Raw genomic sequence first — 18,348 nt, forward strand, 5'->3', positions numbered from 1 at the left:
AGTCTGTTCCTTCCTCTAATCTTTTTTTTTCCTTCTTTTTTTTTTTTTTCCAGAATGGTCCAATCATCAGCAGAGACACTGGCCGTTGTCTAGAAGTGGAAATGTCAAAGGATGCAAATTTTGGGCTCAGATTAGTTGTACAAAGGTGCTCGGGGCAGAAATGGATGATTAGAAACTGGATCAAACATGGTCGACACTGACTGTGGGGCTGAGCTGCCTCTCCTGCTGTTGTCCATTGCTCAGTGTGCCATATCTTGTGAGGCATTTGTCTTAAAGCAAATTAGTTTGAGCAGGTCTTAGCTCTCAAGAGTCCTCTATAGTTGGGCATTCCAAGGAAAGAAAGAAGAAAAAGAAAAGCAGACACACACATGCCCTGTTTGACTCTTCCTTGCTCCAGCAGATGATGTGGGAAGCTTAATGAGAGTTTTCTGTTGATTTGGAAATCTTGTGAAGATCAGAACTCAACAGGAAAGTGGATTCCTTAAGCTCTCCTAGGGGAATGGATGGACAGATCTTTCTATGCTGAGTTCAAAGGAGACATCTCAATACTGCCTCATAAAGAGAGTTCTCTGATGGGTAGCTTTTTAGCTTTAAGTTTTGGACTGGTGCACAACTCCTATGGTGAATAATTATGTGCCTTTTTTATTGTACTTCGTATAAAAGAGGACTGGAAAAATCCTACCTTTTCAGCATGTCTGGTTCATTGTACTAAACAAGAAGATCTGTAAATAACACTGGAAATATATTATAATATATGATACATTTCAAGGTTGATTGTTTAGGAGTCTCTATTTCTAGAAAGAGACTGTTCTGCAAATGTTTACAGGTGGTTCTCAACCTTTGAGCTGCTGGAAAGCAGCATTTTAGAGACCTCTTCTAGTTAGACACAGGTAAATGTTGAATAGGTAAAATAGCCACACGCTCCGTTATATTGCCACGTTTTACATTTGTTGGCTGTAGAGGCATCACAATTTAGCACTTGGATATTTGGCTCTCCCGAGGCAGTAAATGTACTGGCAGATGGATGGATTTCAGGAGGCCTCAGCTGGCCCCAAAGCCCTGAGTGTGTGTGGGTCTCTGTCCTGCAGGTCACTGTCGTCTTGTTCCAGAGACCGCCTGGAACAAGGATACTCCTAATTCTGGAGATAAGTTGACTGGCTTAGGTGCTATCTGTGGAGCTTAGTAACTCAGATCTTCCATTTGGTTTCCCACCCTGTGAAAATGTCAAATGTGAGCAAATACACTTTGTGAGCCCTGTCTAGACAAATTTCCTGAACAAACCAACAAAGTCTTTTCAGCATTTGAAAAACAAACACAAGCCTAGTGATAAGAAGGCAAATTAGAGCAAGAGGTAGGGAGCATATATAAATACTGTTATTCTGAAATATAAATATTTTACTGTAGCTGACCCACTGGCAGCATCTTTGTGAACCTGAATTTAAAAAGGTATCCAGTTGCTCATGCAGGATCTGTGCATATGGACAGAGCAGTGACAAGGTCTTATCCAAAAGGCTGTCAGAATTGATGACCACTGTCATCAGCAGGTTTTGGATGGGGCTCTGTGGCACACAGCTTTTCAGTACAGATTATTTCAGTCATACTGATGGAGAGACACAGATGGTATCTGTTTATTTCACTGTTTAATATTTTATAGTTATTTTTTAAAAAAAATGTTTTGTTTTACTGAGCCAGGAAAATAGGTAATTGCAGTCACTGTGGTACTGTGAATCTTGGTGATCTGTTCCTTGAATAGTTTTTGCCATTCCTATTTCAAGGCATGCTGAACAAAACTGAATGGAAACAGTTAATTTTTCAAGGGCATGATATGTAATAAAATATTTACTTTTAACATGCAAAATCCATCAATTCTTGTCAACTCTTGGTTAGTATCTAGAAAGCATATCACTATATTTTGCCCCAGTTTTATTCTTGAAATAGACTGTGCAAGATGCAATACAAAGCCTTTTCTCCTGGAGTTTACTTGTGGCTAATTGCTGATCTTTATTCATGTCACATGGACCAGGTTACACATGAATATACACAAAAGAATAATTCTGGGTGAGATTCTAGATACAGAAATGCTTAAAATTCCATGTTTTTGGTAAGTTGAACAAAACCTTTTGAACAGTGTAATAAGACCTGCAGGGAGAATAGCATCTTTAATAAATCGAGCAATACTGGATAAAATCACGGACAATCTCAGTTTTCAAGCCTTCCTGCAGGTCCAAAACATGTAGGAAGCTTCAGGCTAAATATAGATTGGGAACAGCTGCCCTGCATTTAACCTCCTTGTGTTAACCTATCAGACAATTTAAAATTATATTTGCCATCTATGGAGCAGGTGTTGAAAGCTTTGTACAGGGTGAATTTGTGAGTGAGTTTTCATCTTCTCTCCAAATACAAGTTCCACCTTTTAAATTGTATGAAAGCTGTATTCTCCTTTTGTTTGCTCTGATGGAGTTTTACTCGAGGGAGGTGAGAAAGCAAAGGAAGGAAAAGATGGTTTTACCAGGTGAGATTTAGAGGAATACCAGGTTTTAAATCTTCTCTCCTAAAAGGGGTCTTGCACGTGCAGTTTAGGAGCTTTGAAGCTGAGGTGACCAGATAGATCTGTGTTTACTGGCAAAGATTTCAAGGGAGATTTCCAACCTTCACTCTGACACAACTCTGATGACATAAAATTGGTTGTCTTGGAATTTTGCCACTGAGTGCTCAATGCAGAGCATTTGACCATGGCCACGCTGTCTGAGAGTGGTCAGTCCTGGCAGGTTTGAGTGCCAAGGCCACCAGCTGCAGGAGGCTTGCAAGAACCAGACTTAGGGTATAAGAAGGAAAACAGGTTTTTGTGGTAGATAAATGGCTTTGAGATTTACATAATAATATAAAAGAAATCAAATAACTCTTAAAAGGTGGAGTTGGTATTTTATGTGGTTGTCGTTTTTTTTTAAGATTTGTTGGAACAATTTCTTATATTTGCAAAACACATCTGTTGGATTAATTTTACTTTAGTCTTCATCTGTATGAACCACTGCTTTGGCTGTGGTACTAACATGGTGACTCTGCATGTGAGAGAGTCTTAAATATTCTCTCATCAAAGGAATAATAATAAAAAAAGCCTTGAATATTATCTCTTTTAACCAAAGTCTATGGTTCTTTTGTCAGTGATTCACCCCTTAGTATAATCTGAAATCCTGTTTAATGGTGTTCACATTTTCAGTCTTGTTTCCTACAGTGCAGCATTCTAGATCTCATGAAAAGTATTCAGTGTAGTGTAATATGCCTTGTAGAGAAAATTCAGTTCAAAGGCTTCAGATGCTAGTTTGTTTGATTCAGGAGATTATGGAGCTAAATACTAGGTCATAGGACAAAAGAACAGAAGGTAAGAAAGACTATCAAGTCTAGCACACTGTTGTCAAAGGTAAGGCAGGAAAAACGTACTTTTTAAAGCGTGTCAGGGTCCCTAAAAATTAGCTTGAGTCCCGTGGTAATAAAAAGCCCTTTCTCCTTTGAGAGGTACAATGTGTTTTCCAAGCTGAATTTAATTTTGCTTTGGTTTAATCTGTTTGTTCCTTAGCCAGAACAGTCCTCTATCCTTACTGGCTTGCTGATTCCTGAGGCATGCTAAGCTCCAGTGGGAGGGAACCAAGAGAAAAAGTTGGTGTTTTGGAAGGACCCACTGGATTCCCCTGCAATCATATAAGATCTCTGTTGTGTTCACCCACCAGAACTCTTCAGGGCTGTTCCACATCAAAAAAGCCAAACTCAGGTTCCATAGAAGTGATCTAAGACCAAAATATGGAAACAACAGGTCTTCATACATGTTTTGAAAATGTTGAAGTATTTCCCTCAGTTGAATGAATAATTGGGGGCTCAATGTGTCTGAAGATGAAGCCTTCACAGTCCTTCATTTATATTCCTTTACATCAGCCTATTCCTTTTTAAAAACTGTGATCTAGTAGATGAAAACCTCACTTGCCATGTGACAAGGGGTGTAATCTATCTGACACAGGACAGCTGCAATTTTAAGTACTTAAGCCAGAGCTAATAAGATTTAATGAAATAGCACCAGTCCTAATCTGTTCTTTAGATCAATTACACAGCATGTAATTCCTTCAGTATCCAGTATTCATTTGAAATGGTTCATTAACAGCCATACAAAAGTGCATTATGGTCTGTTTTGAGATCCAGGGAGCTGGGCTATAAGAAGAACTGCAATAGAAGTTGTAGTTCAGAGGGAATTTGGCATATTATTATTCAGTTAGGACACAACTACCTTTGGTTTTTCATGAGAGGCTTTGAGAGGAAAAACAACTACCAGAATTCACTTGATTGAAGGTGTTTCTAACAATGATGTTCTATTTTTGCCAGCTGCTATTTTGACTGCCTGCTTCTTAGTGCTGATCCAAGTCAATGGTAGAGGTCATACCACAGATAAAAAGATGGTATTGCAAATTAGAAGATCTAGCTAAGAGGCTGGACAGAAACCAAGGAATGATCAGGTCTTCACATGTCTCTGGATCTGGATGCCACCACAGTAAACTTAATACTCAAGAATTCTCTTTGGAAAGAATTCCAAACTACAGTGACCTCTTTAGTACATTATCATGGATTTCAGAATGGCTTCACAAAATACAGTGACTTATATTACAAAAGCATTAATGACACGTAACTAAAAGTTATTGAGTTCAGGGGTTGTCCTAAATGAAAACAATGGGTTTTGGCCAAGAATGCTTACAAATATGGCAACCTGCTTTTGAAAAACATAATTTCTGAATCAAAAGTTTCTTCAGACATGTAGAAGCATGGATTACTTTTCATAGTATTAGAGTTTCCTATTGGCCATCAACAAGTGTTGTGCAGTTTCCAAACTCTTTGTAATGTTTAATTAAAAAAGAATTGCAGCAACTAGAATACAAGTTGTGACTGCAAATAATTTTTCATTATGTGGCACTTCATCAAATCAATTTGTATTCACACTGGAAAAGTTAATAAATTACTATGCATTTTACTGCTGACACGAGCAGCATGTTTTATCGTTGTACATTTGGGAACGTGTATTAAAATTCAAAGATTCACACAAAGGAAAACTAGAATAACAAAGCATATGGGCATTTTAAAATTTAAATTGCACGTAATGTGTTCTGAAAGGTAGTCACCACACACTCGTAAAAGGCTTGGCCCTGAGGGTGCACATCCAAAACTGGATTGGTAACAGTACAGAATACTGTCATCTATATAACCCAGCATCTCGTCACTGAAAACAGCCAATAACTGGTGTTTAGAAGAATGCAATAGGACACAAGGGATAATGTAGAATGATCCTTTCACCATATATCTCCCCCTAGTTTCTCAGGGTAAGGCCCTCCCAAGCCAGAGGCTCTACACACCAGTCCAACCATTAGATTTAATGAGGACAGTGGGATTGTATGTATCCAATCCACTCAGAGCTCTGGATCTCACAACATCCTGCTGTAATAAATAGCACAATTGCTGCGAGTCAGTACCACAGCCTCTCCATCCATCCATAGGATGCCCCGTAGTTCTCTTCTGGTGAAAAGCTGTGAATAACTGCTGCCAACTCTTTTTTAACACCCTTCTTAGTTTGACCTCTGTCATCCTGTTTTAAAATACATTTCTGAACTGACTGTCGTGCTTTTTTTGTGTCACCAGCAAACAACTTTGTAACTGTACAAGCAGATGCTCTGTGTCATCTCTTGTGCTGGGTGATAGCAGGGTGAGAACCCATCGGGTTCCTGAGGTGCTCAGTGGGATAAAACATACATTGCTGGTTTCAACATTGATTTTGGATCTCAGCCAGGCTGTTTCTGCAGTGTGTATGACAAAGTTTGCAATTTGTGCTCAAGGAGAACAGAGCATCTGAGAAAGGATCCAAGCCCTTCTTTCATTCTTCCCTGCCCTGCGGCTCCTGTGGGGAAGAGGCTGTGGGGCACATAAGGTTAGAGCCGAGTGACCAGGGAGGGACATGGCCATGTTCCTGACTCTCTTACACCCCTCTGGTCCAGCTGAATCAGCTGGGTGAGACCTGAGTGCCCAAGTTTTTTCTTTCCCAATTTCTGCAAGGACAGTGACTGCCTAAGTGGAAGAGCAGCTACCGATTCCCTGGTTTTCCCAGAGGAGGTAGGGTTGGCTGTAGTCTTCAGGTGGGTGACAATACCAGCAGCCTCAGAAGGAATGGCCTGATACAGCCTTGGCAAATTTAGCTCCATCCCCAGGATCTGTGTTTGCATTCTTTCGCATTTCTTTGCAACTCCATGCTGAGGACTCTGTGTAGAAACGCTGCTCTGTTTCAAGCCAAGGCATTCTGTAGACCCAACTACCTATTGTAATCAAGCCAGCATTTCTTGGATGAAGAAACATCACCTTTAAAGGTACCATATGCTTGCTAGAATGAGTGTTTTGTGGATAATACCCAGCAAAATTAGGTTTGTATAAATATTTTGTCAGCAGTTGTGCATCTGACAACATTTGTACTGCAGAAGTTATCCTAAGCATCAGATTTTTCACGGTGAAGAATGTATTCTGTGGATGTTGCCACCATTTTGTTCAATAAATCTTCATTAATTGACTCTGAACCATTAATATGTGCCTGTAACTGAGCATTGAGTGGCAGTGATAATGATTTTTCAGCCTATTGTGGCTTGGTCATTGTTTTGTTTTGGCTGTCTGTTGTTACTGTAATGTAGTTGAGCACCTTTACTTGATAGACTTGCCTTTGCATCCTGACTCATTACTGGACATTAAAGCAGGGAAACAAGGGCAGGGGTATTTTTCTGCAATGTTGAGGCAATATTTTTCTGTAATGTTGAGGCAAAAGCAAGCAAACGAACAAAACCCCCTTTCTTTACGCTAGAATTTGTGAAACATTCCTAACCTGTGAATTAATCCAAGAGTTTATTTCAGTGTCTAACTATAATCCTAAAAACCAGGAAACAAAACTCATGCAAATTTAGAGCAAGGTCTTTCTGCACTTCATTCTTCTTATCATAAGCTCACTTTTACTGCTTAACTATATCCTACAATTTTCCTTTCAGGCTTTGTATTTTTCTATCAACAATTATTCCTAATGCAGGTCTTCTTTCCGGTGTGTTACTGATGTCGATGACCTGTACTGGAAAAAAACAGCCTTCTAACTAACAAAATTCTGTCATTTACAGAACTTAGGGGTAAGGCTGCAACCAGCAAAGTGATGTGACATTCATTGTACAACATTATATATTTTAGAAAAGCCTAGCAGAGCTTCCTAGTGGCCTCTGTCTTGCTGACAGTGCAGCCTGTAAGATGATTCTTTGGGTGGGCCCAGCTGGCAGAAAAAGTTCTTGAGGAACTCAGAGTTACAGTAATGGGATGGGAAGGGAAGGACAAGGCACATCAGGATTCCCTTGAACTGGAAAAGTGGGGGTTAAGGAAAGACTGAGCTGCAGTGTCCAACCTGGAAAGCATGAACTGACACACAGCAATTCACCTGGTGATAAGGCCTTGGGTTCTTTACACAAATAACCGACCTTAAATAAAGAGATTATAATCAGGATTCAGGAAAGATTTTTCTGCTTTTGTGTGTAGGTGCTGGTGGGTTCGGTCTGGACCGGGTGTAGACGGACGGTCGGGAGATCTCTATAGGCAGATCTTGGAACATGCGGTTTATTGCAAAGGGCGTGGGTATAGGGGCACTGCTCAGAGCTGCAGCTGGCAGCTCTGAGCAGGCCCAAGAGAGCAAGAGAGTAAGCAGGTAAGAGAAAGAGAGAGCGAGAGCAAAGAGAGTGAAGAAGAAGTGATGAGAATAGAATGGAATGGAATGGTGAAGTCCTGGTTACAATACAATAAATCATCTTCTGTACTGAATATTCTAATTGTCACTAACCAATCTAATACAAGATACAAATCCTATAGCATTTACATACAGCCTGTAAGAGTTCTTATATTACCATAGAGTGTTACATCTTAACTTCTAAAAACTACTCTTTGGACCCCTTCTGCTGAGCTAGTAGGGTTTGCTCTGACCCTTGGACCTGCCTGCAAGCAGAGGGTATTGTTCCATCAAGAGGGGATTACTTCAGTCGGCCATACCATTGTTTTCTAGTTGTTCAGTAACTAAGATTTGGTATTTCAAAAGTGGCTTTTATTTCGATGTTGCCTATAGTTTTCATATTCCCAAAATCTTTTGTCAGGCAATCATATTTATAAGGCTTTCCTGTTTCATCTTCCCCAACATTGTGGTTTATTACAGTGAAATCTGCCTAATCTGTTGACAGAGCTCCAAAACACACAGGTCAGTGCTGTGGTGTGTTAGCAGTGAAACATTTGCCAAAACCTATTGAAATTCTTCGTGTACTTCAAGCACTGGCATTCTGAGCAGAAACTGGTGCCACCTATCATCAAAAATGAGGAAATTAAACACCAAAATGATGTGTTTAAACTGAAGAAACTGCTATTTTCATTGCAAAGATGATTGTTTTATATTAAAAAGCAATTAGCAAGATGTTGGGGCTTCTCAGGATGATTCTGGGTGAGGTGGTGACCTGGCCACTCTCACCCTGCAGAGGAGGTCAAGGCTAGACAGATGCTGGATGTTCTGGTTTTGCTGGTCAAAGGGAGAGTTATGAGATTATAATCTGCATCCAGGGTACAAATGCAAGTCCAGCAGATCAGCTGAGGTCCAACTCACCACAAGTAAGTAGTTAAATATTTTTGTGAATCTGAACATAAATAACTTTTTCTCTACTTTTTCTCTTTTTAGATGGTGTAAGTCATTTTGAGTCACTCTTGAGAGCAGAGTGTAGGCTCATTAAAGTGACACAGGTATTTTGAAAATGTTTTTCCTTTTTCTTTGGAAGGGTACATTGGAATGATAACCCTGTTGGAGTTTTTGTTTAAAATACTGAGAATACATCCTAGCATGTCCAAGCCATGTTTTTTCCCTCACAGTCTCAAGCTATCATAATACTGAGGCCCAGGATACTGCATTATGCCTTCTTTTTCTGAAAAGAAATGAAGTTCAAAGCTTCAGTGGGCTCCTGAGGGGCAGTGAGGGATTTGTGTTGTGTTCAGCCTTATTGGAAAAAAAGTCACCACACTTTTCATCTCTTAGAAGCCTGCTTCATGTTTTGATCCTGGAACCAAATCGCCTTTCTTAAATCTGAATCAGAGACCCTTTTTGCCAGCCATCAGGCCAGGGTGACACAAGGCTTTTCTCCTTCTTTATGACTCTGTGTAACTATTAAAGCTATTCAAGACCTTACAGTTCTAATGGTTGTGAAGTAAATTTTTAAGTTCTTCGCCTGAGCACAAGTCAAAACAGTGAACCTTTAGGTTGTCTTTCTTTCTTTTCCTTTGAAATGCATTGATAAATGCATGGATGATAAATTTAGTCTGATAAATTTAGTCTGAGACAAGTGCACACAGCATCATCACATCTCACAGAATTTTTCTTTCATACACCAGCTGAAGATTCAGCTCAAGTAGAAAAATGCTGGCTGCTTAGAAAAATGAGGCTCCTAATCAGTTAATTTGTGCCAGGCCTGAGGACTTCATGAAAACCTGTGGGTTTAATGTGCCATGTATACATATCATCCATATATTAATAAGAGACATTCTGAAAACCCCTCCCTCTCCTCCTCTTGTTAATGTGCTGATGAAATCTGATTCAAGATAAGGTTCTGACTTACTCAGTGTGTAAATATCGGTGTGACATTTATCACAGAGCTTTTATGTCACACAGAGGCCAAACAGTAAAAGAGCATCAGCACCATCATAATAGTGGAAAAGATGACAAGCAAAAACTATTTTAAATATGTTTTTACAGTCTACACCTCCACCATGCATCCCTCCCTCCCTTCATGCCCCAAGGTGAGTCTCTTGCTGCCAGAACTAAGAAGTTCTGGTCTAGCGATGTTTTGTTGTACCTTATCACATAAAACAAATGTTTTTCCAAAAGCTTTCTTACATGAAGGCAATGAAGTAAATCTAATCTCTAACGTTCAGCTCAAGCTTACAGAAGGGCAAAGAGGACTCTCTTTGGCTTGGATGGCATTTATGGCCTGCAAGCAGCTCATGGATAGGAAAAGGCAGCATGCTGTTCTCTGTAGGATGTACAATCTGAAACAATTTTATCAGAAATGCTGGATAGAACTCTTAATAAGCTGGAGTTAAACAACTGGGTGGTTTTATCTTGGAGGGAAAAAAAACCCAACCAAAAAACTGTACATTTAAAATCTGCCATATGCACAGTAACTTGCAGTTAGTAATTAAATTCTCACAACATCCTTCCATAGTGCCAGGCAGAGCATATTGGCTTAGGTTGGCCTGGTTGTCGAGCGTGAACTGAAATGATTTCTAACAGCAATCAAATACATTTTGAAATATGCTCATAAAAATGCTAGCTCAGAGGCTCAAAGCAATAATGATTCATGTATTAGCAAATGAACCTGTCCTCTGCAAGCTAGCCCCTGAAATGTAGTAAGGGGTCAGTCCAAGGAAAGAAAAAAAGTGTGTTTATTAAGATGTTGAGAGGTAGTATTTTGGGATGGGAGTTTGGGGTGACATCTATTCAACATCTATAGATTGTGGTGTTGGACTGGCCTCCAGAAGCCAATCTTTGTCAAGGATGCCTTTATCAAATCTATATCCACAGAGGGATTTAGGAAATGTACTTGCCAGAATCCCTCTGTCCCTTGGTGGCACCCAAGGTAAGCTCTTTGGTCCCTGTATCAGCAAGATTGGGACACAGAGAAGGTGAGAACAGCTGTCCTGCATCTCGAGCTGTGCTGTGAGGATGCTTAGGAAAGGCCTGTGGGTGAGACCTGGGAGATCTCAGATAAATAACACAGCTAGCCTCCTCAACCACTTCTGCACATGTCCAAATACACTCTGAAGAGATTGTGAATTTTAAAAAAGTAGTAGTAATCTCCTCTGGAGCCTAATGGCATGAGCAGTGGCCAGATACCTCTTTTCTTCCTTGTTTTGAGCATGAAACAGGGGTCCGTTCTCCCTCTCCTTGAATGCTCATCACCTGGCACTCAGGAGGGCTCATGGCAGAGTGCCATCAGTAAAAAAATGGGAACAGGAGAGGAGAAGCAGCATGGAGAATGAATCAGTAAGGGCTCTATGGGAGCAGAAAAGCCTTAAATAAATATCTGCACAGAACCCCCACTCCTTGCATCTGAGATGATGGTCCATTGTATCCCACAGGCTTTAATTTGTTGCCCGAGGCTGCTCAGCTAAGTGGCATTTAGTGACTCAGGGATGAAGGGGACAGCAGTGCAGCCTGCAGACTCCAGAGAGCCGTGACCTTTCCCAGCACTGCGTAGAAAACCTGCCGATCTCACGAGGAGTGAACAAATCCGGGCACCGCGGGCAGAAACCGGCCCTGCCACCATCTGCAAAGGTGACGCCTCATTAACCCCAGGCACAACAGCCATCCTGCTGGGGTAGGACACACAGGGCCATGCCACAAGTCTGGGGGCATGGCTGGAACCCCACTGGGGCAGCACAAGCCCTCAGCGACCAGGCCTCAAGAAGAGGCTGCCAAGGCCTTCTCCTCCCGATGAAGGGGCCGTGTGCTGCCTGGGAGCAGCCCTTAGCCGGGACACAGCCACTGTCACTGTGTCCCTGTGAGGGGGAGCTCGGTGTGGCACAGCTGCCCTCCCTGGTGTCTGCCGCCTGTGGGGATGGAGGCCTGGAACAGATCCCACCGGGAGACTTCTGGAGGAGGGCCAGGAGAGCAGGAGCTCCCAGCCACCTCAGACCTTAGGGGAATGGGATATATGAGCTCCCAGCCGCCTCAGACCTCAGAGGGATGGGATATAGGTCTTTTCCTGAGGGGCTGGAGGAACAGTCCCACATACACCCCAAAAGGGGCAGCATAAATGAGTGCTGTCTGTGAGGAGGCTCGGGGATGCTCTGAGCTGCTCGCTGGGAAAGCTGGAGGATCCTGCACAGCCTGTCCATCCCTGGAGACAGAGCTGGCACCACAGAGCTGGCACCACAGAGCCAGGCAATGGCCTCTGCTCAGCTCAGGGCGCTTGGGAAGCTGGGCACTGAGGTGCAGGAGGCAGAACATGTGGGCACAGACTGGGTTCATCATAGCAGCTCTTGTGTATTCTCCATGGGGCGTGGGCTAGAGCAGTCTTAATACACTTCATGCACTGAATTCGCTTTTCCTTTTCTAGCATGCAGATATATTTGTTTTCCTTTCCAAAACCTGTGCATGTCTCTGTTCCAAATGCTATTTTAAAGTCTCAGGTGTAATATCCCTTTCATTCCCCTGTAGGGACATCTGTGTTCTTACAGGTTCTTTGGATGCCAAGCAACATTTAGTCACAGAAATCTTCATAAAATAAAATAAAATTCTTCCTAAAATTCTTCCCTCTCCCCAAATATTCATGAGGGTTTCAAACTTTGAGACAACAACCTGATACTGGCAGAGCCTGGAATTTTCTCACATGAGGTGCTGCTGGGGGATCCAAGACAGAGATTTAATCAGGACCAGGGGCAGCTATCAGAGCAGGCTGTCATGCCTAGGAAACCTCAAATTACATGCTAATTATCCACCTACACTACCAGGGAATAAATAAATAATGACTTCAGCTTACTGTGCTAAAGATAATCCCAGTTGTTACCAGACTGCAGGCTGGGTTTTTTCTGTGGTGTGTTGGAGGTGCAATAAGGAGGAAGAGGGGTTGCTCAGGAGTGATGGGGTGGGTTTTGAGTCCCATGGGCTCTGGAGCAGCAGAATCAAAGCTCAGGGTGGTCACTTTGGAGGGGTGACTGCTGGTCATTGCCTGCCTCCTGCAAGGGCTGTGTAATGATATGTGGCCGGGTATCTGCTCTTTTCCACTCCTCTTTCTTGCTGAGTAGTGTTGCATTTAATCACAGGAAAGGAAAGCAGGTTCAGGGAAACAGGCTTTGTCCTCACCTTGACCTTGCAAACAAAAGAAAATGCTGACAGGAAGATCCTTATCGAGTCAAGGTGTTAGAAGTATTGTTCAGACTTGAAAATTTCTAGAGCTCTGATCAAACTAGATTAGGCTCATGCATGTGAGTGAAAAATAATGCCAGTCTTTCTTTTAAGCATTTGAAATGAAAGTTTGCTCCCTTGCTTCTTTAAAAACTAGAAAAATTAACACTTTTTCTGTTCTAGGAGTTCTGTGTTTGTTCAAGTGCAAAGGCTGCTGGCAATAAGGGAAAGTACGAGAAGAACTGTGGAATTAATTAAGTTGACATTTCAAGAAAATACCTCTATTGTTGTAATCCTCAAAACAGCAGTATAAAGAAAACTTACGACATTTTGCCAAATGTTGTTTTTCATTATTAAGAAAAGCTAGAGATTTTGCTAAACTCTGAAACCCGTGGGTTTGGTTTGATACACTTCCTGAGGGTGAGAGCAACTGTTTGTTGAACTGCAGGAACCTGGATGTATCTCTCCTTTCCTGTAGTTCTCAAATAATGAATTGCTCCTAGATGGCATTTTTATTAATGAATTATCATTAAGACTTAAGTTCAAAATGTGCCATAACTTCTTTTTATGATTTTTTTTTTAAAGTACGGTGCATGCTATGAAACCCATACAAATCTATTCTAGTTATTTAAGGATCCCAGTCATTAATGAATAAGAAGGATAATTACCTCTTATTGTCCCCATTTGGGTGTTTTCATCTCCTTTCCTAGATCTTCCTTCCCCATTTTAAATTTGGAATAAGTGATTAAGTGAAGCTGGTGAATTTTGTTAGCACCAGGAATAACTCTACCTGGATTTGAGGACAAAGGGAAGTAGGCAAAGAATGAGAAGTAGCAGGTGAGGAGATTAATGTAGGCAAGAAAGACTGACTATTCCCAACTTGCAGGTCATGATTTAGGTGGGATTTTTTGTTTGTTTGGGTTTGTTTTTCTTTTTTAATCCAAGCTATTGAGCATTGATAGCTTTTTCTACATAAGCCTTTTCACTGGTGAAATTCAGAAGCCTGTATATGGCTCTGCTTCAGGGTAAAAGATATCTGCTAGGCAAAACAGAAACCAGTGCAGGAGTTCAGACTGCAAAGCAGGGCAGTAGAAGCAGAGGAGTCTTAACAATGGCCTTGACTGAAGGGGTGAGTTTTTTCCATGCTTCACATATTCAGAGACCTGGATTTGTTCTATAAAGTGATGAGAAAAATGGCCCACATGGGAAACCATTATTGATTGCTTCCTCTGCCCTTCAGTGATAAATATTGCATGACTACCTGCTCATCCTTTGCATTAAAGGAACAATCTGATATCCATTTGTGTTTTCTCCACTGTGCTAGTATGACAAGCTCTTTCCTATTCTTCATAAAAAGCAAAACCCAAAGAGGTTTCTTCTGAATGCTGGATGACAAATAGGAGAGTAATGCCTTCCACAGGAAATTTCATGTTGCTGTTGTATACACTGTCAGGATTTTTTTTTTCCCAAATTGATAGTGGAGAATATTTCAAAGCTGTTAATGTGGGGGATAACTTTATACCTTGAATGTGTTCTCACCATTAGGATTCCCAGGTCAGCTTCTGAAAAACACTTGAAAATGTTTATTTTGTTTGCTTGCAAAATCTGCACCTGCAGGCACGCTCTCTTAGAGCTTCTCAGAAATATATTGACAGAACAAAAGCAAAACTCGTGCTTCCAAACCCCAGTACTCAGCTGCAAGTAGTGGTTTTTTTCCTTTAGGAAACGCTAAAGGATCTTGATGAACTCAATAAGCAAAATCAATACAATAAAATTTAGGGATTTGTTTCTTCCAGCTGTTTGGTCTTAAAGCAAATATTACTTTCTTCTGCTCTGTAATTTTACAAATTTTTGTGAACAATCCAGATTTTATATTTAAACAATATGACATAAAATTTCTCAATTATTTCCACACCTTGAAGCATTAACAGCTGAAAAGAAATAGGGTCCTGGCAGGTTTTTTGTTGAAATCCCCATGTCACAATTCCTCTGCTTACTTTGTTGTGTTTGAACTGTGCTTGTGAATTTTCATTTCGGGGCTCATTTGGGCAAGGGATCTGCTTGACCTCTGGGTGGCCCAGCTCTGATACCCAGCTGTGACCCCCACGTATCTTCCTTTTATTCTTCAATCTCCTGAGTTGCTCTGCACGTTATTATGCCATTCTGGATAGGTTCTTAATACCATCCGTATTGATTTCCAGGAGATAAATGTCAGGCATGGTCCGTATGTCACTGTGATCTAGCACTGGCCAACCCAGGTGAACAGCAGAGGTGAGAAGCAGTGTGACAGCACCACATCATTTCTGGGACCTGCTCTTTGCCTGGGATTGGCAACAGTTATCAAACCCTAATGAATAACTTAAAAAGACTTCAAATAGGTGTTGGTTGATGGAAAGCTGCTGAGGAGCTGTGGCTAGGTGGTGCTGTGCTTTGCTGTGCTCTGTTGGCACTGGTCCAGCTGATACGAGATGATTTATTCCTTGCAAATCAGCCCAAAAAGCAGTTGATGCCTTTGTCTTTCTTTATGCAGCTCATTATAGCAGAACGTTAACAATACAGAAATGTTGAGGCTGTCTTTCCCCTCTGGTGCAAACTGGCTGCTTTGGAGGTGCTGATTTACTGCAGTCCCTTCGTGAGGAGCAGCAGTTGGTAGAAGCCAAGCATAAATTGCACTGGAACAGCTGCTGTGTGCTGCAGAAACTCCACGCTGGGTTCTAGAAATTTCAGTCCACTCATCACTTTGTTTCTGCCATTAGACAGGCTCAAGTTACCAGGTCCTGTGGAAAACTACTCCTTAACCTTGTCCTACTGCTTTTTCCTGGTGTATGTCAACAGCAAAGTTGGGAAAATGCATATAATTTATGAAGTAATTTCAAGACTTTGGAATAAAAATGGAGAACCTAAAAAAAAATCCTCATAAAATGCTGTGTTTTGCACTTCTTGAGGCTGGGGGAAAACTTGTGCCATATATTCATTATACATATGTTCTTTCATTTGGTTATTACAATAAAAATAGCCAGGGATAACAGCAAGGGAAAATCTTTCAGCTGTGTTAAATCCCAACGTGTTGTTTGATAAGGGCAAGGCATCAGCATTATCAGATGAATTTTTAAGAGTAAAATATCATTTTGGGAAACATAAGTTGAAAGAGAGGACTGTAATATTAAGCTTGGGTTAGTTGTGTCTTTTTATCTTGTCAAGAGTAAGGAAGAAAATACTGTGCTTCCCTGTTATTCCTTGTAAAAATACATAATTTAGAAGGTTAAAAATATATTTGATTTAACATAAATATTTCTTTTCTTCTGAAACTGTTTTGCAGAAGGTAACCTCTGTTTTGGTTTTTGCAGCTCACATCTATTCTTATTTTTCTTTTGCAATTGTTCTAAAAAAAAGTAGCGCAGATGCTATTAAAAAACTCATTGCTCACCTTGGTTGTTATCACCTGGAAAGTTCTGTTTCCTCCAAATTAAATGTTCTGGAGTAAACAAGGGTTAGGTGGCATGAATTAAGACCTAATTTAAGGCAGCAAAAATATACCAGCTGGATATTGGGGGGCCGGGGGTGGGGGGGGGGGGGGGGAAGAAAAGGAAAGAAGAGAAGGAAAGGGAAAATTGAGAATTGAGTTATGCTTCATATATACCTATCAAGTTTGTTGAAGGGCAGAGCTGATACGATGGAAGAAGAACTGTAGGATTTTTCCACTCTAAAAATTTGTATTAATAATTAAATGATAAAATATTTAAACAAAAAGGAAGTGCTTATATTCAGACAGTGCATCACTTTGTCAGTGTTTTCCAAGATGATTATTCCAGGGTACATTTTTTAACCTAAGCTTTACTCCTGAGAGAAAAGGAGAGAAGGAATGTGAAGAGCCAGAAAAAGAGGACAACTTGGAGAAGCAAGTGAGGATTCCACATTCGTGAGAGCAGAAGATTGGACCTTGCCTTCTCCTTTGGCAACAACTTGTTGTGCTCCAGGCTGCCTATCCAGTGGTTGGTTTGCTTTACCACTTCCCTCCCTAAAACATTTGCAGTCCCTGGTTGGTTTGTATAAGTTGTTTTAAGCAAGCTTTAAGAAAAGACTAAGACCAGGACATTCATATGAATATTTCTCTGAGTAATCAAACTGTACAATGGTGAGCTGTTCCCAATTCTCCAAACCCACCCATCATTTTTGTCATATGCTACACAAACAGAGTTTGTTCTTTCCCACTGCCTCAGCAGCAGCTCACAGAAATTTCCACAGCAGTACATGCAAAAAGCAATCCCTGGCGGTTGCATTTGTAGTTCTAAACAGGAAAAAAAGCGTTTACAGTTAATAATCATATTTTATTGTGGGGCTAGCTGTTACAAAGACAGGCTGTTTCTTCCATACTGCCATTTCTGGGCCATCTAATGAGAATGTGTTGCCATAGCAACCAATGCCATAAGTACTTTTTTTTAAAAAGTAATTAAACTTTCTAAGTCAATTTTCCCTTACTTGTCAGGTTAGGAAATAGAATGTTGCTTATTGTTTTCTGCTGGAGCATTGAGGTAACTCAGAGGGCCAGCGGGGTTGGAGCTACCTGAGGAGATATCAACTATGCAAGCCCTTTGTTAATAAATTATTCTTTTTCTGATATGTGGCAGGTGTGGGAGGGCTCGATGAAAACTTGTGGATAATTCCATTCCAGCTGGATTGGTAGGGTGTTGCTAAATGGAGACATGAGGTTAAATACAAGGACTTTGCTTTGTGACCAGGTGAATGTACCGGAGACCAGGATGCCATTTCAACGTGTGTGAGCGTGATGTGAAAAACAGTGTCTTTTCCAGGCTGATAGTGGAATGAGACAGACATCCCTGATTCAAGCTCTGCTTGGTGCTGTCAGATTTATTTACCAGCCCTCATATGCTGTACAACATGGAGTTTATTTCCAAGGCACAGAATGCCCTAAGAACATAACAGAGGGAGGGGACCAAGTCTGCTCAATTCCTGCAGAACAGGGATCTGTAAAGTGCCCAGTTCCCTTTCCTGTAGCTTGATGCACAGACGTTGCTGGCTGCCCAGGGCATTCTCTGCCCAGAGCGTGCCTTGGGAATACCCAGAACATACGGGCCAGCCACAGAGCAGGATGGAAGAGCGAGGCCCATTTCATGCCTCCTTTGATTCTGCTTGAATTTCCTGAAGTCACTGTATGCTTTTCCAATGCCTGTCAAACCTCATCTTAAAAACTACAGCTGTCAGCTATCAGATCCTACGATGTTTATTTTAGCTACACTCTGCTTGTGCCCTTTAGCTCAAAAGAGAATGAGTCTCCAGCAGAAAACGGAGGGAAGAGCCCCTCAAGTGTTTCAATTTTTAACTGTGAAAAGGCTCTGTTTAAGCATCAGAGACAG

At 41.2% G+C, this 18,348-nt stretch overlaps 1 protein-coding gene across 1 annotated transcript in view; it reads left to right on the top strand.

Moving 5' to 3' along the window:
- Positions 1-5,015, top strand: part of GALNT9 (polypeptide N-acetylgalactosaminyltransferase 9) — a 131,641-nt gene extending 126,626 nt beyond the window's left edge. Inside the window, exon 11 of the mRNA XM_042034948.1 lies at positions 54-5,015. Coding sequence (XP_041890882.1) covers positions 54-200 — 147 coding nt within the window. The 3' untranslated portion in view covers positions 201-5,015. The remainder of the gene's footprint in view (positions 1-53) is intronic.
- The last annotated feature ends 13,333 nt before the right edge of the window (positions 5,016-18,348 follow it).

Source organism: Corvus kubaryi, unplaced genomic scaffold (assembly GCF_017639235.1).
Source record: "Corvus kubaryi isolate FWS band 111438036 unplaced genomic scaffold, C.kubaryi_AGA036_p1.0 37382, whole genome shotgun sequence".
NCBI classification, from domain to species: Eukaryota; Metazoa; Chordata; class Aves; order Passeriformes; family Corvidae; genus Corvus; species Corvus kubaryi.